Below are 21,754 nucleotides of genomic sequence, written 5' to 3'. Positions count from 1 at the left end.
ATTGCTTCATGCTTTTGGCAACTCACAGTTAATGTGGGAATTAAATAGTTCACACTGATAATGACATGGAAACGAAGTTTGGACTTCTTTGGGGGAAGATAATGACTATCAAACATTCACCAGTCATCTATGTCCATAGGTGATTAAAATATCATCACATATGTTGAACACACACAAGGGAAACATCATATTATGTGATCATGAATTTAATTACTAGCAAAGCATAAAAAAGGAAGGAAAAAATTTTGAAAGAAAATGGTATTTAGGCTCCATCATAAAATTATGTGCAACAATTATCTTACTGTCCAAATCAGCTTGGAGCTTACTCCTGCTATACCAAGATATGATTCATAAATTTATCCATTCATTCAAAAAATAGTTATGCAATGAATGTTCTGTATCAGATTTCCTTCTGGGGATAAGGGTGTTCATCCATTTTTATTTCACAAATATTTTCTGAGTTCCTATAATATACCAGATACTGTTCAGAATACTGGGAAGAGAGGAAAGATGTAATTCAGTCTTTGGTTACAGGGAAACTAGTTGGGAGGGAAGAAAGACAGGTAAACAGTTATATTCTCTGTAACTGTTTGCTAGAAGTGAGGCCAGGATGCCAGGGCACTAGCAAAACATACTGGAAGAACATTAAAATCATGGCAGAGACAGAAGGACCGAGGGCACACTCTCATCAATGAGGAGTCTTCTTGCAGATTTTGTCAAATGTTTGTTATGATTCAGGCATTGCTTAAGCTTTGTGTATTATTAATTTAGTTTGTCCTCACACCAACAGTCTGAGGAAACTACTATGGTTGGTCCAATTTTATAAATTTGACAGAGAACTTGAGCAGTTTATGTGAGGATGCATGGCTGGAAAAGATTGATCCACGATTCAAACATAGGCAGAGTGGCTTTCATGGGGAGATAATGACTAAGTCTTCAAAATGAAGAAGGCAGTGTATATGCAGAGCTCCGCTGGGGAGAAAAGGTAGAGTTGGTGGTTTTCATCAGATTCTCAAAAGGGTCTCCTAGGAGAGAAATTATAAGGTCAGTATCAAATAGGGCCAAATGGAAAGGCAGGTGGAGGGGGAATTTGTGAGCAAAGGAGAATTAGAATCAATCTACACCAGTGATGGGCAACCTTTTGAGCTTGGTGTGTCAAACTTTGCCAAAAAACTGAGCATAACTCAGGTAGTGTGTCACTTTGAGGAAAAAAACTAACTCTAAGACTCTAGTCACAAATGTTTCATCCTCAGGAGCAGCAAATGTTTCATCCTCAGCATGCGGCCGTGTGTCATCAGAAATGGCTATGCGTGTCAGTGCTGACACGTGTGTCATAGGTTCGCCATCACTGATCTACACTAATAAAAGAGAAATCTACACTAATAAAAGAAAAATGCAAATTGACCATACCTTTGTGACATTCACCAGCCAATCAGGAGTGAGTATGCAAATTAACTCAACAAAGATGGTAAGTTAATTTGCATACACAGGTGCCCAGTGGCCAGGGGTGGGACACTTGCGTTGTTGCCATGGCTTTTCGCAATGCCCCAGCCGCTCCAGGACTCTGGGCAGCGTGGGAAGGAGGAAAGGCTGTGCCAGCAGCAGGGTAAGGAAGGCCCATTCTGCACGAATCTTCGTGCATCGGGCGTCTAGTAAGAAATAATGACTTATCAGAAGTAGAGTTAAACATAACTTCCAAGTTTTGGGTTTGAGTAACTGAGGGGATGTTGATGATATCCTTAAAATCAGCAATGTGTGAAAAGCAACAAGTTTAAGGAGGAAAGATAATGAGCTTAGTTTGGGCACATTGACTGAGGTAACTGTGGGACAATTAAAATCTGTAAAGGTAGAGAAATCAGAATTTGAAATTCAGGAGAGCAATCTGCCTCTATAGATAGGTGTGTCCTCAGAGAAGACAGGTGGTAAAGCCATGCAGCAAATGAAGTCATCGAAATGTGTAATGACTCAGCCATCTGGAGATTTATAGATCCATTTCAGAATCTGATGAAAACTAGCCTACCTTTCTTCCCTACCTAGTGCAAGTACCCACACAAATTTATGTACAATTTCAGTGGCTTGACATACTAAGATCATGAACCCATTTAAAAATAATAAGAATGTAAAATCAAAGACAGAAAATTGGAAGTTCTTTCAGGGACAGATAAAAACAGACCAAAAAGTAAACAGAATCAGAGAAAACCTAGTAGTGAGCAGTGATATGGCAGATAGAAAATGTTGTCAGATCTACTTAACTGCAAATAAGCAGAAAGTCAATTAAAAATAAAACAGACTGAGAACTGAATTTTGGAACTGGATGACCTTCTCTAGGGAGAATTTGGTTGTAGTGTATGCTCAATGGCGTAGGTCGAAGACTAGAATGAGTAAGAGGAAGAAAAGCAGGAAATGTTATCTATCACATCCCAGAAACTTGAATGCGAAAGGACAGGTAACAGTTTGGGCTAGAAAGGCACACAAGGTAGAGAGGATTAAAGAAAGTTAAAAATAAATGCTGAGACATGAGCATGTTTTTATACTTCATTCCCTCTAGTAGGAAGTTCAAATTCAACGCATAAGGAGCTTCTCATGAAGTTCATTTTAAAGACTTCTTTCACATCATCTGAAAGACATAATCACTGATACTACAAATAGTTAAGTGATCCAAATTATTTGGTTTAGTGTCTTTCCCGGAGGCCGATTGCAGTGGTATGGAACGTTTGATCATTCTTTTCAGTCCTCCGGACTTCTGAAAAGGATAAATGAGGCATTTGCTTCCTTCCCAGTGCTGAGGAGACATTTGGCTCTGTTCTCAGAATAATTCTACCATCTGAAAGGAATTTACCTCCTGTGCAGTGTCTATTGATTTTGTGAAGTAAATCATTCAGTCAATGGATAAGATAGTTTGAACTCCTCTTGCAAGTCCCTTGAGTTAAGAATGACTCTAAAAACATCACAGGCAATGGGAGGAAATTAAAAGTTTTTGACTGTCACTCATATAAACATTGATAAAAATAGAAAATATCATTTCGTTGACTGAGTAAAATATTTGTTTTTTTCATTGACTGTGTGCAATGCACAATTTAACATTAGGTAGAAAGAGAAAGAAAAATACAGGAAGTCATCTGCTGAACACAACAGTGAGCACTTGTTCCCATTTAATGAGGGAAATGCTTTATCTTGACAGAAAATTATATGTTAAACATTTACAGTTTCCTTAAAACGAACCACACTTTCTAGCACTTCCTTTCATAAAACCCAATGGCTTAAGGGGAAAGTGACTGTTTATTTTTGGAAGTGGTATATTTCTCCTTTATTTGATGGAGCATGTTATCTGCCTTTTGAAAAGTTGTAATTTCTGTAGAAAAAAAAATTGTGTGAATAGTGAATAGCCAAACTAATGATAACAAAATAAAAAATAATATAGTCCTTGACCTTTCCCATGAACTATTTCTAAACCACATCTTTTGGGGGAGATTTGAAGTTTTGTGGTTAATTCACTTTTGGAATTAGAGTTTCAACTTAAGAAACTAGACTATCTGAAAAGGGATATCTCCTGGTTCCAGCTGGGCCTGGCAGCTACCAGGGTGAAAGGCCACAAAAAAAGAGTGTTGCCTTGATGTTCCAACATTACTGTGAGCAAACTCCATGCCTTCTTCTCTTAAGCTTTCATAGCCTTACATAAAAACAAGATATTGCTTTTTAACATAAGGTTTGTCTAAAGTCAGTAGCAAAGAACCTTTAAAACTATTGATGAAAAACGTTTGTAGCTTCCTATGGAAGTTCATCATTTATTTTTAACTAAAGATGCCAGCATCATAACTAATTCTAAGAACACTGTAATTTCTTCCTACTATTACTGGCTTGGTGTTCGCATTCGGAGTGGGACCAACTTCAGTAACAAATCACGTTAATATCTGACCCACCAGGAATAACCTACTGTTTCAATGAGTTTATGTTGAAGATAAATTATTAAATATGATACCAATTCAGTCAAATCTCTTTTAATTTTATTGTGGCCTTTCATGTACTCACTAGAGGCCCAGTGCACGGATTCATGCACTAGTGGGGTCCCTTGGCCTGGCCTGTGGGGATCAGGCTGAAATTGGCTCTCCGACATCCCCTGAGGGGTCCCGGGTTGCAAGAGGATGTATGCCAGGCTGAGGTACCCCACCAGTGCACGATTGGGGCCTGGGAGGGACTGCGGGAGTGCTCCAGGGCATGTCTGGCCCATCTTGTCCAGTCCCGATGGGCCAGACCCCAGCAGCAAGCTAACCTATCGGTCAGAGAATCTTACCTCTGGTGGTCATTGCACATCATAGCGACTGGTCATATGGTCAAGCAAATAGTCTGACACTTAGCATATTAGGCTTTTATTAGATAGGATAATTATTTTAGGTCTGAGCATTCTGTTTTCATAACCTGCATGATTTCCTTTAGAACAGTGAATTTGAACCGTGGGTTTCATTTTAAGTGGAGATGTGGTTCTCATAGAAGGATTTACCAGTTTTGGTCTCATGTACACACTTACAAATGCACAAATAAACCAAACTCAGTCATAATTAATGCAGCCCATGTCCCTAAAGCTAGGACTTAATTTGAGATGGCCTCCTCACCAGTGTCTCAGAACAGCTATGGCATATGTCACCTGGAGGGCAGGGCACGACGGTCTAGAAGAAACAGGACTCAAGACCTCTGCGTTCCAGTCCCAGCACTTCTGCCTGGTTGCTTAGCAGAAAAGTGCCACACATCTTGGGAATTTTCCTGGTGGCCTGGACAAACATGCACAGTTTATAACTTGTATCAACCATTCCATATATATCTTCTTGTGGTTTTGTATTACTCAAAGTGACAGAGGACACCCTAAGTTAAGAGCAGGACTCCATGTAGAACCCCAGCTAGTAGTTAAGAACTGTTCTTCAAGTATATTTCACCACGAGAGTAGGAAACAAAGTTCCATACCTATGGTGACAGTCAGCCTTTATTTATTTAAAACTTCAAAGTGAAGGTTTTGTGTGTGTGTCAGTTTTCAAAAGCATTTGGCACTACTTTCTTCGTTTACAGCATTGCCCAAGGACTTTCATTCCATTTTTAATGACTCTTGCTGAAATCAATTTGTCTCATAATAAGGCACAAAACATGCCTTATTATGTTTTAAGCTTTCCCACATGCATAGGAAATCTTTTGTTAAAAATCAATATATTCCAGTCATTCCAAAAAACATTACATGAAAAATTAACACACATGAAACACCTGAAATGACCTTCTGAACAAATGGCAAGGTCATGTAGCACTCCCAACTGCCCATCTGGGTGCCCAAAGGGAAAACATGGAAATATATTTTGTGAAAAATGAATGATTACTGGATTAAACAAAGGTTGCCTGCAAATCCATTTTCAGATGTCAGTCATTTAAAAAAAAATTCTAGTTGCTTTAAGTGTAATGCACATTGAATACACATTCAGTTATATGTATGTGTAATTTCACATTAGAGGAGCATTAGAAAATTTATTTAAATACACTAATCAAACTAAAGTATATATAGAATTACTTGCTGTTTCATTATTGTACAGTTAAAAAAAGGGTACCATTGTATTAGTAATCCACCTATGTCTGCCATAGGGTGGTTTGCATGTCCATATAGATTTAATAGTTTATGTACCTTAGGCCTATGTCTCAATATTGTGATATACAGTATATATGTATATTTTATACATATATATGTATTATACATAATGGTTAATTTATTGTCCAGATAATTACAAATGTATTTTTTAAGCAGTAAAATTTTAAGAAAATTAAAAAGCATTGTGATGATAAATTTTTTTGCATTGCTTTTATTCTCTCTTCGCTTTTTCCTCAGAGAAGAGAAGATTGAATAAAATTAAAGCTTTAAAATTTTTAAAATTCATTATCATCAGCATGAATCAATATGCATCATAATACCATGATGCCTTTGGAAAAGTATATAATTTGTCCAGAACTGTTATCCTTTCTTATTTTTGCTTACTTTTAAAGCTTTACTGTCTTTTCCTCATACATACAAAAAAGCTTTTACTATCAATTGTTTTTGTTTTCATGCCTGCTTCTAGCAGATGATCACCAACACATACTCACAGATACACACACACTTGCCTACTCTCTCCTCCCCACACCAGCCTTTCTTCTAAATTTGTACTCCTAATAGTCCAGAGGCTAGGAAACCAAATAACTAGCCTTCTGAAAATAATATATAGAAATAACGGGGTAAATCCTGGTTGGCATAACTTGTAAGGAATGGACATGATGGAATTCAGTATGGCTTCTCAAGGACCTTTTACTTTATACCCCTCTGTTAGTTTTTGAAGTTCTGTTTCACATTTCTGCTGAGAGTTCCCCTCTCTCCGATAATTCTGCTACATGTGGCTCTATTCTATCCTCATTTCAACATTTATTAGTATCTTCTTCCTTGTCATGTCTGCCTCCTGTCACTCCTCCCATACTGCCTGCTTCCATGTCAAGAGCCTGTAACCATTCATAATTGAGACCTGTCCTAATTTACCCAAGACCCTGGGTGTGACATTGTCGGTGGAGATAAGTATTGCTGGGGACTCTGACAGATGTCTCACTGGAGATGTATTTCAGTTTGACTTTATTCCAGAAGTGAGTAGGAAATAGTTAAGATTCTCAGCTTCATAGTTAAAGAGTTCCTTACAAGTATTTGTGAAGTTAGGTAGCATCTTTGAGCCCCAGTTTCCTTGTTTATAAAGCAATATATTTACAAACCTACCTAAAAGTGTTTATAAGGATTAAATGAAATGAAGCATATGAAACATACTTAGCACATGAAATCAGAGTTGAGCATACATAAATAATGTTCAGTTAATGCTAGTTGATTTTATTAAGCTCATGCGTATAGCTCCACCAAGAAGATGATGGGTAATTAAGAGCTGACAGATTGTCCACAAAATAGTTACACATAAGTAATTTAAATGAGAGTAAACAGCCTTTTTTTACAAAAATAAAATAAAATAGTAATGCAACAAGTAAATGATCTTCGAGTGTTTTATATGAGATAAAATATCAACTTTGAAATTTTTAATTTAGAAGCATAAAGGTTTTATGTATTTGTGTTGCTATATATATGTGTGTGTTGTATATTTATTAAATCACTGCTAAGTCTCTCTCACCTTCACACCTATTCAAAAAATATTGAAATATTGAATATTGCCTGCAAACCTTCCTTTAATCTTCACACAGCCTTGACATGCAAGGGATTACCTTCTTCCACTTCTAAAAGTCCTTTCAAACAAATTAAGATTCTAGAAAGTGTCTTTAAATGGGCTTTCCATGAAATGCCTGCACACCTGTCTCAAGTATACAGAATCTAATGAATCATTTGATTGTTTTCATCTTGTCAGATATGCCGGGGTTTTTTCATCCATATGCTCAGTGAACTTCAGTGACCTGTCCTATTGAAAATCACAGATTTATGGCGATTCCTGGTACTATGATCTCCTTGATGATGATGGCCAAAAAGTACCACAAAGATTATCCTTAAACCAGCAACTTGATCTACATTCATTCTGATGTTTGCTAAATACTGGAGAGATATGAACGATGAGCCACATCTAAGATTTAAAAGGAATGCTTGAAGAATCGATTTCTTTATAGCAGCTTATTAGGAAATGAGTAGGATTCAAGGGCTTTGGCTTTTTACATTGTCTCTGATAGCAAGGCTAATCGCCATCTGTGTTTTCTACTAGGTCTGCTGAGACTCATAACTATCAATTCTACATTCCAGGAAGTTTTCTCTTGAGGGTTCATCTGAATTGAAGTGACCCTCTGCCTCAACTTTCATGGTTCTTCCCTGAAGTCAGCCTGGTGGCAGATATGCCATCTGGATTGAAACTGTTTGGACAAATGAAAGGAAGAGCCTGATAAAGTCAATAGCTGCTTGAGTTGGGGTCTCCGGTTGCGTATTGTCTGAATGTTGGCCGGTGAAAGACAGACATGCATCTGTTTGTGTCTTTAGATCGTGAACATTTTGCTGTGCAGATAAGACTAAATGAAAGGAATGATTTTACTTGCTGATAGCGGTGTAGGTAAAGTCTTTGAATTGGCACACCAGGCCCTTGAAATATATATAGTTCAGATATGCTCTTCTACATGTCTTACTCATTCAGGTGTTATCTCTTCTCAACTGTTGTTTACTTTCTAAAGCTGAGATCAAAGTTAGGAAAAAAGAAAATGGAGGCTAGGAAGGGACTGGTAGTAATGATGGGATCTAGACTGCACTTAGAGAAAAGACAAACTCATGAAGCATTAAAGAATGGGAGAGGAAACGACAAGAGTGTGTGATCAAAGAAGGAACTTTTAGATGCAAAGATCTATTTTTTTAAAATATGTTTTTATTGTTTTCAGAGTGGAAGGGAGAGGAAGAGAGAGAAACATCAATGATGACAGAGAATCATTGATTGGCACCCCCTACTGGGGATCAAGCCCACAACCTGGACATGTGCCCTTGACCGGAATTGAACCCCGGACCCTTCAGTCCGCAGGCTGTTGCTCAAAGATCTATTTTTTAATGCCTGCTTTTAACCCGGTTTATTATTACAAAGAAGTCTAACCACGCTGACAGATAGCTGAACACCTCTATCAGGTCTCCAGATCACTCTCCCCGGTTCTGTCCAGTTGGTGCTTCTTTCATCCTCTTCCATCAGGTTTCCCTATCTACCTTTTGTCATTTACCATGCATTCCACCAGACATTCTTTGTCTACCTCAAAGTAAAAGGCCAAAGTGAGAGGCAACAGGCGTTTATCTGAAATCAAGAAAGAACAGCTCTTTGGGAAGCATTGGTTCAGGCAGAAACCCAGCCGTGTTCTGATTAGAAGACAAAGCAAAGAGACTTTATGAGAAAGGGAAGGGGAGTTATGTCAGTAGAAGGAAGGCCTTTCTGTTGGTGCAGATAAGCTAACATAGTGACGCTAATTCTGAGCAGTGTTTTTAATTTTCAGCCTGGGTAGCCATCGGTCCAGTAGACATAGTATCTGATTTCTTGTTACCTTTACAAACAGGTGTTTGGGACACAGTGTTACTGTGGGTCCAGTCTAAAGGTAATTTTGCCCCGTTTTAACATTCTAAGGATTGGAGAAGTAAGACCTGCAAGGCAGTTCCTCTGGGATGGCAGCTCCGGCTCCACTTTAAAGTGGCTCCATTTGTGTTAATTATTATTATTTTTTTACATCTTCAATCTTTTTTAATTTCAAGATCTCCTACAAAAATGTATCCATAACTCTGACAACTTGTAATCTTCAGTGAATTCATCTTTGTTCTTGTCTTTCTATGTTTGAAAATGTTTATTATGTGTCCATCTTACAATAGCTAATCATAACACGGAATTTCAGAACTCTCTGGTACTTAACAAAGAAAATAGTCTTGCAAATTTAAATTATGAAATTAAAACCTCTATAATCAACATTGGTATATACCTCCAATATCATTTTATCTGAAATAATCCTTAAGTCTTAACTATTCAGATAAAGCTTACAGTATACAGCAAGATTAGATTACCTGGGTTTGGTGGGTTTTTTTAGACTTAAGCAATGATGGTATGACCTGATGTAGTCAATGAATAAAATACACCAATTAGCCAACTTTCACAGGGAGAGTCCAGTTCTAATCCTACCTGTAACAACTCAATTGTAATTGCCCTGCATTTAGTCAGCTACAATATTTGTATTTGAGAGTAGGAAACAATAGCATCCACCACTTCATTAACTAGACTGGTTGGCTTTCCATAGCTTGCTAGTATCCTTCCATAAGAGAAAATAATAATGTAATGTTATCCTATCTAATAAAGAGAGAATATGCTAATTGACCCTCACTCCGTCACAAAAATGGCAGTGCCCATAGCCACAAGATGGTGGCGCCCAGTCCTCTCAGCCCCGCCGGAGTCCCCCAGTTGGCCGCTGAGAGCAGGCAGCATGAGCGGCCTGGTGGAATGCTTGCTTTGTCACTGTGGCGACGAGGCAAGTGTTCCATGCCTGGCCGCGGAGGGCCTCTGGCCAGGCCAGGTGCTGAAAGCTTGCATCGTTGCAGGCCAGGCTGAGGGACCCGTTACATGCCCCCCTGCCACCGGCCTCTAGTCATTAATAATATTATAATACCATAATATTATAATACCATAATAACAACAATAATAACTACCATTTCCTGAGTACTTACGGTAATTCAATCACTTGGCTCTGTTACATAATTCATACTTGTGCCTCAGAAATATGTATTACTGCCCCACTTTATAGATCAAAAAAAGAAAGAAAAATTCTGAAGGTCAGTCTACTCTTACAAAAGGAGCCCTCTTCAAACCACAGTATAGAATACAAATATCAAAAGTAAGCTGTGAATGAAGCTTTTAAATTGATTTTAAATGTTTTAATACTCTAAGATGTTTTAATACTCTAATTAAAAACAAGCAATCTAATTTTCTTAGAAGGAAAGGACTATTTGTTCGGAGTAGACTGCAAGTGTTTCAGTTTTTCAAAATACCAAATTTACATTTCAAGAAAATGAAATATCTGTATTAGATATGTCGCCATAGCAATGAATCCATAGTATAATCATAGTACTACTTGTACCATTTTTTCCAGTTGTAAACATTCATATCAATGATAACATTCATGGTTTGGACATCATTTGTATACAATTAGTTTGCAGAAAAACAAGATGATAACAGTTTTTCTTGGTTATTTAAAATGTGTGTGAAATAGCTTCCCTCTTCCCACACAACAGCCTCTTTACCCACATCTTCCTGAAGAGGAAAAGAAAAGGGGGTGGAGGTGGCAGAGGAGTGGGAAGGGAATGTACTCTCCCTAGATAAGTAACTAAGGCAGGGCAGGAAGTGGTATATGCAATAAGAAGCATTTTCTCCTTAGATAAATGACCTTCTCTATCTTTCACCCCAAAAAGAAAAATGGGTTTGCCATTGGTTTTCTGTTGACCACATCTTCCTGTGTTGTTCCTCTTAAGAGATCATAAATTTAGTTGGTATTTCTTTTCAACTCCTTTTTTGCATCTAATTTGGTTATTTCCACATTTCAACAAAAGAAAAGCAAGCATTTAGAACTTAAAACATTTTTTTTTGTGTGTGGAAAATAACAGTCCATTAGCTGAAAATAGGCAAGCACAGGTGAATTGCATTGATGTTCTTGACAATGATAACACCTTTATATAATTTATTTACATGCCCAATGATATTTCAGATGGCTTTTGAGTAAGTATTTATTTTTCAGTTGCTATTTGCATATATACTGTACAATACTTCTTCATTAACATATGAACCTGCAATCCTGTGATTACTTATTCTGTGTTTATATTGCAATTGTAATGGTGGTGTTTAAATGTAATTATTAATACAAGTAGGTAAAACCATTAGTGCAGACATGAGCTATAGAAAAAAAATGATACTGTTAAGTAATTTAAAATTTTTGTTATGGCAACATGTCTGATATGGATATTTTACTTTCTTGAAACATAAGTATTTCTGAAAATTTGAAATATTTATATTGAGATAGTCCTTCTTTCTACCAAGATTAGACTATTTATTTTTAATTGCCTATAAATTAGTAACATCATGCGTCTTAAGTTTAAATCAGGCTAGTATTTTAGACTGATAGAGAATTTAAAAGCACTGATCATAGTTTACCTTTTATATTTTTATTATCAAAGACCACTGCAACTCAGGGACTGAAAGCAAATATTTATTAAATAGCACAATGATACCAAGACAATAAACTTATTAACCTTCTAGAAAAGGTTTAATGAAACCAATTACTAAAATAATGTATATTTATTAGGAAATACTATATCATAAATATTTTATAAATATACCACCCATAGCTAAATACTATTAAATATGAGTAATTTTCATAGTTTGATCTCATTAATAAGAACTTAGTAAATAAAATAAAGTTCTCAGTAAAGACTATCTTCAATTAAATTTATTTTCCACCGGACTTACAGCTTTTTTGGAGCTCTTCCCCTATATAATTTAATTTCAAACCTTATTTACTTTCATTTTTGTGTGTATCATCTACCAATAGTTTAACTATAGGGCATTGAATAAAGAACAAAGTTCAGTGTCCTCGTCTTTCTAGATAGTTAAATTAGGTCAGAGATTCTTTTCTACTTTCTGAATATAATTATTTTGAGAGTTGTCTTTTTTAATTAAAAAATTCTAGAACTTCTTTAATTTTAAAGCCATGAAAAAAACAGTCCTGCCTACTTTTAGTGTTTTAAATCTCCATACTGTATTTTTATGTTTGAATTTGTTATCTTCATCTCTTCGTCCTCCAAAAAATGCTTCCGCACTTTAAAAAACTTTCCTATGAAATGTAGGTAAGAGCTTTTTAGAAATTTTGCAGGAATACTGACATAATTGTTACTGATTAGAGGTATTATATAATCATGCCAGTTGACTTGATGTTCTGGAAAACCTTTAGAGAAAAAACAAGACTTAAGGAATTAAACAAAATATAAAATAAGTATTCAGTTGAAAATTGCTCTGCAGGTTTTTTTCTTAAGCTTTGTAATTTTGTGAGTCACCTCAAAATCTATTATTGTCTTTATGATAGATTTTTCATTAAATGCAATATTGACATTTGTTTGGAGGAAATGAAGACTTGCTTAGTTATACTTGAAGTCCACTTGGGTACTAATGGTACTGATATTTTTATTCACATATTGCAATCTTTTTTTTTTTTTTTTGCAGTTTTACTAAAGGGAGGAAAAAAAGAGGAACCATTTAGAGACTGTGCAGATGTATATCAAGCTGGTTTTAATAAAAGTGGAATCTACACTATTTATATTAATAATATGCCAGAACCCAAAAAGGTAAAACCAGAAGTGTTTGTTTATGAGATGTAAAGCAGAACCTAGTTGAATTGCTGAATAATCAGATTGATTTGTGAGCTTGTTAAACTGAAAATATATATGCCTGAGCCCTTTTCTCTCAAGAAATACTGTTTCCCAGGTCCATAAAATATGAAAATCTATTGTACAGACCTCCCCCAACTCCCACATCTACCATCCCTCTTTTACACAAAGTTTTCTTATTTATTCTTTCTCATTCTTGGGATGTCCCGTTGCTTATACATGCTTGCCTATTCAGATTGCATGTTGAAGTCATGTATACTTCAAGTGCAGGGAAAGAGTCCCAAGGACCCAGATGGCACACATCATCCACAGTCCAGACACTGTACAGAGGGAGCTAGGGACACATTTCCAGAATCACTGCTTCTGCTGGGGTGAGAGAAACACTTTCTATCTTAAACACAAAAGGATTGGCTTTTTGTATTTACCGAAAAGAGTGGGTTGGAGGGTAGGATTCATCAGTATGTTGAACAGGATCCAAAGTAAACTTTGAAGTAAGAAAACATTATCTTCCTGCTGTCATTTCTCTTTTATATACTCTTTCTCCCTATTTATTCATTAAATAGTCAATCCAGTCCTTCATTCAATACATATTAAGTGTATGTTGTTCATTCGCCAGTCACTGACTAGGGACATAATACAGAACAAACAGTTCCCAGTGTGTGGCGAAGACAGACCATTACACAGATAATTATACTGTAGAAGTGTAGTGATAGAGGCCATCTTTGTGAAGCAGGGTTTTGGAAACCCTTGAGGAGAGCCCTGCTCCTCAATATAAAGTGTCAGCTAGATGCCCTAGAGCCCAAGAAGCCAGGCTGCCCCTGCAATGCTTCTTCAAAGGATGGAACACTTTCTCCTCTTTGGCCCCTAACCCAGCCATGTCCCTATTTCCTCTGGGTGCCTGCAAATGCTCCTGGAAGGCCTTCCCTGATTCCCTCCAACAAATCTGCATGACCTTCTCATGCCAGAATTCTACAAGGCCAAGAATTGTATCTTTTTATCTTTTATTTCCCTTTTTTAAATTGAAGTACAATTGGTAAGTAACATTATATTAGTTTTGGGTGTATAACACAATAATTCGATATTTGTATATAGTACAAAGTTATCACTGCAATGTCTACTCATCACCATATGGTCGACCCCCTCCATCCATTTTGCCCACCCTGCAACCCCTTGCCCTCTGATAGCTAATCTGTCCTCCATATCTATGAGTTTTGTTTGTTTATTTTATTTTTTAGATTACACAAATAAGTGGAATCATAAGATATTTGTCTTTCTCTGTCTGACTTATTTCTGTTAGCATCATATCCTCAAGGTCCATCCATATTGTTGCAAATGACAAGATTCCCTCCTTTTTATGGCCAAGTGGTATTTCACTGTATGTACCTTTCTATTTTGATTTCCTGGGACCCAGCATAGTTTCTGGCACATCATAGGACCTCAAGAAGTATATGCTGAAATGAATGAATGAATAAATACTACTTCTATGTAGTGCATCATATGTAAGCCTGACTTATTTAGTTTTCCTGTTGTTAAGTTCCTTTGATTGGCCAGGGAAATGAATCTTAGAAAACAGTTTGTCAGATGTCACACAATTGTCAAGGTGGAAAGTCTCTCCCAGTGTTCTCTCTTTACTGATTTCAGTAAGGATTCGTGGTTTAAGTTAGCTCAATGTTTGTTTTTTTCCCTTTGTTAGGACACAATTTTACCCTAAAAAGAGGCCATGCATATAGCTGGAGGTGGGGGAGAAAGCACAAGGAGAAGAGGTGGCAGGCACAGGTCTATGCATTGCGACCTGGCCATCTACCAGAGAAGTTTGGTTTCACCTGTTTTTTCATTTTGGGCTTCAGTGAAAGATGTCACTGAATCAAGTGCTCCATGGCCTTTTAAAAACAAGCTGTGACATTACAATGGCAAGTCTAGGAGTAAAGAGAAAGGGCAACTTATAGGAGGAGCCTTTTAAATCCTTTGACATGAAACCTTCCTACTGTGCTTGCTGATATCTTAAAATGATACGTAAGCTTAAATCCGTTTTACACACACACAGGCATGTAAACACTGCACACACTGCCACAGTACACAGAGCATGTAAAGTGGTTAGAAACTGTCTTGGGGTGGAGTAGTGGAGCTCACATAATGCTCTCTATACCTACTCACATCCCGCTCAAGACCTGGAAGGACCCCTAAATTATTGTTAGCTCCGCTGTAACATAGCTTGATTAGGACAATACAGTTAACTAAAAATATTGTGACCCTTCTTTTAGACTTCTAATGACTCTATGATATATATGAATATAAAAATAAAATAAGTTTTAAGGTTTTTAGATTAACATGCACACTTTTAGAATGTTTTTTCACTCCATCACCAGTTCGCCATGTGGCCATGGTGCAGACATTACAAATACAGTTTTGATCATTCCACGACCTTTAATTCATATATAACCACAACTCTATTCTAGTTCAAAATGTTTTGAAATACAAATGGTGCATAGGCCATTTGCAGAGCCACACTCCTTTTAGGGTAGGAGAAAATGAGCCAATCTTAACCCATTATCTTGAACAGCTCAAACTCATAAACTTGAATAATAACTCATTAACTTGAATAAATGTGCTTTTCATATTTATATAAAGGAGTGGCTTGGAGAATCTAGTTCATTAGTTCAGTGGCTGACTCCTATGTTGGTTTCACCAGGATTGCATGATTTAAATTTACACCTCTGAGGAGTGATGAATTTTGCATATTATGGAGTTTCAGGGTTCCTGAATAAATAAAATCTGAAATATTAAATCCACAAATGTCAAATATCTGGATTAAACTTCTGAGATTTGGGCCTAGGAAAACATTGTAGCCTGAACAGATTAGCAGTGAAATTAGTACAGCCTGTAACAAGCAAATTTTTATCACTGTAGAAATGGCCCCATGGCCATTCTCTCCTCTTTTGGTCAGGGCAGTTACCAGATTTAGTTTTAATGGAAATAATGGCATAGTATGGTGAGGGGGGAGATAACTGAGCACACGGGAGAAAGACTTTGATAACTTCTTGACTTTGGTGTGCATTCCCTTGCTTTATCTGTTTCCCTTATGATCATGAATCCTCTCAGAAGTAGTAATGTTCTAATGTGGAGATGGATACTTTAGATGGTTATATCTGCACTTTTTTGTAGGTAGAAAATTTTGTTTTAAATCCATTATTATATTCACATAGGTTGGCATTAGTAAGAACAAATATGGTGTGAATTCCCCCAATGTCATTTAGGAGCTGATTAACACAGTAGTTCAAATGTATTAATCACTAATATTTTGCCAGGTCATAATCTAAGAACTTTATATGTATTCACATGTTTATTCTTCAACAAGTCTACGAAATAGATGCTCCCATTATCTCTATTTTAGGAAAATAACTTGCCCCAAACACATAGTTATTAAATATTGAACACAGACTTTGTAACAAAGGAATCAATTGCAGAGTATGCCATCTTAACAGGGGCCAAGTATGATAATTACTTATTAAGTGGTGACTAAAATTGCACTGTTTGAACCTATATGAGTGACTTAGAAAATAGTTCATTATAAAAAATTATGTAAAATTTATTTATGCTCTGATAAGCCACTCGTTCACCCTATAATCCATTTTATTCTTCTATTTTTATATAAATCATTGGTATATTTTAATTCTATAAAAAGTGCTTAGAAATTTCATCTGTAGGACCTTCACTCTTCCAAGTAGATTGTGCTTTGTAGATATAAAGTTTGGTAATACTTTTGAATTTATTTAGCAAATCTTTGCTCATTGTGATGCTGGTGGAAGTTGTAGCAAGGATCAAAAACTCAAGGCAAACCTATATAAAAACAAAAGAAAACAAAAAGTTCAAATATATAAGATATGGGATATGGGCCAATCAATAAAATTGGGCTATTTTAGGCAGAGTAAGAATTGAAAATATAGAGAATTTTTATGCAATTGCTGTTTTGACCGCCATCATTCCCTGCCAAGAAAGGATGTCTACAAAGGTTAGAAAAGTGTTATATTTTCAAATGTAATGTGGAAGCCAAAGGCAGTTTTCTAGGACTACTTAATTTTTCAAGTACATAGACAATGAGAATTAGATTATATATACATTATTTTTTACTTGAATATTATTAATAGCTTGTGGTTATTTTCCTCTCTGAATTCTCTTCCATGCATAGTAGCAGGAAATAAAATTTTTTCTTTCATTTTGTAAGTTTCTGAAACCAAATGCCCTATCCCTAGCTTACTTTCATTAAAAAAACATTAAATTATAACTCTCCTTATTGTAAAATATTAAAAAAATTATTTCTGAGTTCACAATTTCCCTAATTCTTAGAAAAGGACTATGACAAATGTTTTGAACCTTTTTTATTCAAGGTTATGGAAAAATAATTAGCATCCACAAGCCTAATCATTCCAACTTGTATGGAGCATAAAAAATAAGAACTATGTGAATCAAATTTCCCCTTTTTGTTTGGGTTTAAATCTCCGTATTATGTTAAAAGGTATTTAATGCTTGAAAGCTTTGACCTTGCCTGGGATAGGAGCCAGTTCAATCTTTTCTTGGATAGAGTTAAACCCAAGTCATATGATCAATAAATGCAACCAGCATAGTAAATGTAGGAGGCCCTTGTCTACAGGAAGATAGCACAGACCACACAATAATGGCAAATGAACTTTTCAAGTCCTTTCATGTCTCAAATCTTTTGAAACCAACCACCTTTTTTCTTGAACTTCCTTCATCTATTAAGCATAGGCTTTTTATTTTTCATCTGACTAGAAATAGCACGGTCTCTTTTTTTCCTAGAGTGAATCCAACATTTTAAATATATGCATGATAATAAAAAGTAGCATGTGCAAAGATTAGTAATGCCAGTATTATTAACAAAAAGCTGGTAGTCATAATCTTAAGGACAGTTTACTAAATTTATAGATGTAGGGTGTCCCAAAAATGTGTAAATATACTTTGAATAATTATAAAGGCAGTGTTTATTTATTTTTTAAATATATTCTATTGATTTTTTACAGAGAGGAAGGGAGAGGGATAGAGAGTCAGAAACATCAATGAGAGAGAAATATCAATTAGCTGCCTCCTGCACAACCCCCACTGGGGATGTGCCCGCAACCAAGGTACATGCCCTTGACCAGAATCGAACCTGGGACTCCTCAGGCCGCAGGCCCATGCTCCATTCGCTGAGCCAAACCAGCCAAGGCAAAGGCAGTGTTTATTAAGATACATTCCATTTTCAATATTGAGCTATCAGCTGTTAAAGTGTATATACATTTTTTGGACACCCTGTATTTTGGCTTTGTACAATCATTATATGCAGTTATATACAATAGTAAATTATACTGTAATATATGAGATACGTACAGAGTGTATAGTGCATAATATAAATACATACTATATGTTACATACATCCAAGAGATGTGAGTAATGCAAAGCCTAATGTGTACTGAACACAATTCTAAAAACTCTATGTACATTGACTCAGTTAGTCCTTGCAAAATATCTAAAAGAGAGAGAAAGTAGAGGTGGGATTTGAACACAGGTAATCTAGTACCCAAGTCCATCCCCTGACCAAAGTGCCATTCAGTTCTATTATGCCCATAAATAACAAATGGGGCCTGGTATGTCTGCTTTTATTGAGCCCTAACAAGAATTGTAGAGTATATGCTCAACCTACTCATTTCTCTGCACTTCAGCTTCCAAACAGTATCTTCCTAAGTAACTTCCATCTCCCATGTAGCTGACTTGCTCTGGCTTTTTCTCTAGGAAGGGTTCTCAAAACATAGCATTTTTAAGTCACTAGATATCTTCATTTAAAAGGAAGGTTGTCTTTTTCTAAACTTTGTGAGTGATTGTAAAACTTTTCCTAGAATTTTAAGAACAGATAATCTAATCTAATAATAGACAAATATGCAAATTGACCACACCTCCGACACACCCACAAGCCACGCCCACAAGCCACACCCACCATCCAATCAGAGCGAATATGCAAATTAACCCAAACCAAGATGGCTACAGCCACAGAGAGCAAGGTTTCCTAGGTAACAGAGTAAGCCAAGCTTTCCGCCTGCCATTTCCAGGCCTAAGCCTCCACTCAAGCTACAAAGTTTCAATTATAGAAGGTAAACAAATTCAAACAAATGGCGGCAGAATGGAGCTTGAGAGAGCAGGCCAGGGTTGCCGCCGGCAACAGGGGAAGCAAAGCTTTCCACACACCCTGGCCGGGCTCACCTGCTTAAGGCAACAAAGTTTCAATTATAACCCCAACACAAATGGATTCGGGCCTCGGAGGGAGCCCCAGGCTTGGCTCCGCTCCAGGCTACAAAGTTTCAATTGTAGAAGGAAAATAAATTCCAGATACCAGGGCCTCCGCTTGGGTTACCAGGGGGCGTGGCCGGCCTGCAAACCACCACAGGCCCCTGGCTCAGGCCGCCCCACACCCCAAGGGAACCCCACCCTGATCAGGGACACCCTTCAGGGCAAACCAGCTGGCCCCCACCCCTGTACCAGGCCTCTATCCAATCTAATAAAAGAATAATATGCAGATTGATCATCACTGCAACACACAATATAGCTGCCCCCATGTGGTCAAAGATCCTGCCCCCATGTGGACACAAGATGGCCACCACAAGATGGCCAGCAGGAGAGGGCAGTTGGGAGGCACCCGGCCTGCCAGGGAGGGCAGTTGTGAGGGATCAGCCCTGCAAGGGAGGGCAGTTGAGAGGGACCAGGCCTGCAAGAAAGGGCAGTTGGAGGTGATCAACCCTCCAGGAGAGGGCAGTTAGGAGTGACCAGGCCGGCAGAGGAGGGAAGTTGGGGGCAAACAGGCTGGCAGGGGAGCTGTTAGGCATCAATCAGGCTGGCAGCGGAGTGGTTAGGGGGTGATTAGGCTGGCAGGCAGAAGCGGTTAGGGCCAATCAGAAAGGCAGGCAGGCAAGCAGTTGGGAGCCAGCAGTCCTGGATTGTGAGAGGGATGTCTGACTGCCCGTTTAGGCCCGATCCCACTGGGATCGGGCCTAAACGGGCAGTTGGACATCCCTCAAGGGGTCTCATATTGGAGAGGGTATAGGCTGGGCTGAGGGAGAACCCCCCTCCGTGCACGAATTTCATGCACCGGGCCTCTAGTAATAAATAAACACTGTACAGAATAGTTTTCTCTACACACTCTACATTTATAAATGGAGTTATTTCTTACCTCCAAGTATGTAAGTGAACTTTATAGGTTTGTAAACACAGTTTGACAAAATTTCAGGCAATCAATGTCCATTAAAATGTAAAAACCTGTAAAAAAAAAAAGTTCTGGATTAGCTAGTCCAGGCCGGGTAAAATTTAATTAAGAAACAGGTGCCATCAGTTTCCCCTAGCAAACTGCATTCTTGACATTATCACTTACTCTTAAATTTCACCAGGAAAGTTCCACCTTGGCCACTTGTCTTGAATCACCACCTGTTCCCTCTTTAAACTGTGCCATCTGGATTTCATTGTCACAGGAATCCTGCACTCTCTCTCTTCAAGGTCACTAACAGCTCCTTCGTTTTAAATTTGAGGGTGTATTTTCTTAATCTTTGTTTGTCTTGACTTCTCTGGAATATTTGATTAAATTGATCACTTCCCCAACTCAAAAATCATCCCCTTCTTGTCTTGCATTACATTAATCAAGTTTTTCTTTTTTCTCCTTGCATCTCTATTTATTCAACAAGTACTCATTTAGTACACGCTATGGGCTAGGCACTGCTCTAGGAAATGGTAACAGTAGCAAATAAAATGAAGTCCCTGTCCTCTTAAAGGCTATTAATGTATTTTATCTCCATCAGTTGCTTTACAAAGCTCTTTCTTGGATCCTCCTGCCTACCCCTCCCCCACACATATCTCTTTCCACTTTTTTTCTTTTCCTCTTTAGATAACCCACCTTCAAACTATCAACTATTATTTTCAAGCATTTTACTCCCAATACCATTTTGAATTAGGTAGACCTGGGGTTCAAATCTTGGATCCATCACTTATTATTAATAATAATAACCATTGGTAAATTATTGAAGTACTTAAGCCTTGGGTTTTTAGCTGTGAACTCAGGATAATGATCATACCTACATCATAGGGTTGTTGTAAGATAAGTTAGAAAATGCATGTAAAGCGTTTAAATTACCGGACCCTTAAAGAGCATGCTATAGTTAATGGCTATTCCTTTCTTATTCCCTTATTCTCTTATCCATCTATCCTTGGTAGACCTTCAGTAGATCATCTCTAACTGATCAATAACTCCACATTTTGGATGGTTATACTACTTTACATTCTACATGTTTAAAACCATAATCATTTTCTTTTCTCATATGTTAGCTCTCTTCCTTAAATTTCTCATTTAGATCACGGTCTTCATCATTCTGCAGGTCACAAGAGTTGAAAATTACACACTCCTGCATCTTCTTAATCCCATAGGAGTAGTCACTATTGAAACTTTTAGGCATTTTTCAGGATATGACCCATATTTTGTTTATCATTAACATCCATTGTAACACAAAATCAATGCCAGAAATGCTTGTTGAGTGAAAAATAAGTGAATGAACGGATTAGAATTAAAGGAGCACAAAAGACTAGCTGGAGCCTATGTTGAGGACAATCAATAGGTACAGAAGGGTTAAGGAATTAGTTGAGGGGGAACTAGACTGGGGGATTCCACATTTATAATCTTGGAGGTGAGTCAGTTCCTAGAGATTGTGAAGATGTACTGATGGGTGGCTGTTGTCAAATTAGAGGGCCGACCAGCCCTCGGGAGAATAGTTTACCTGTTTATATGATCACAAATAGGCTTGTATCTTTTAGTTCCTTTCA

General features: G+C 37.3%; 1 protein-coding gene across 2 annotated transcripts in view; it reads left to right on the top strand.

The window, feature by feature from the left end:
* The window catches only part of ANGPT1 (angiopoietin 1), a 250,873-nt gene that overhangs the window by 180,579 nt on the left and 48,540 nt on the right, over positions 1-21,754 (top strand). For both annotated transcript variants that reach the window (XM_008143400.2, XM_008143399.3), the window contains exon 5: positions 12,744-12,865. In XM_008143400.2, the coding sequence (XP_008141622.1) occupies positions 12,744-12,865 (122 nt within the window). The remainder of the gene's footprint in view (positions 1-12,743; positions 12,866-21,754) is intronic.

Source organism: Eptesicus fuscus, chromosome 19 (genome assembly GCF_027574615.1).
Source record: "Eptesicus fuscus isolate TK198812 chromosome 19, DD_ASM_mEF_20220401, whole genome shotgun sequence".
NCBI classification, from domain to species: Eukaryota; Metazoa; Chordata; class Mammalia; order Chiroptera; family Vespertilionidae; genus Eptesicus; species Eptesicus fuscus.
Note: the sequence above shows the minus strand (reverse complement) of the source record. Positions and strands in the feature narration are given on the sequence as shown.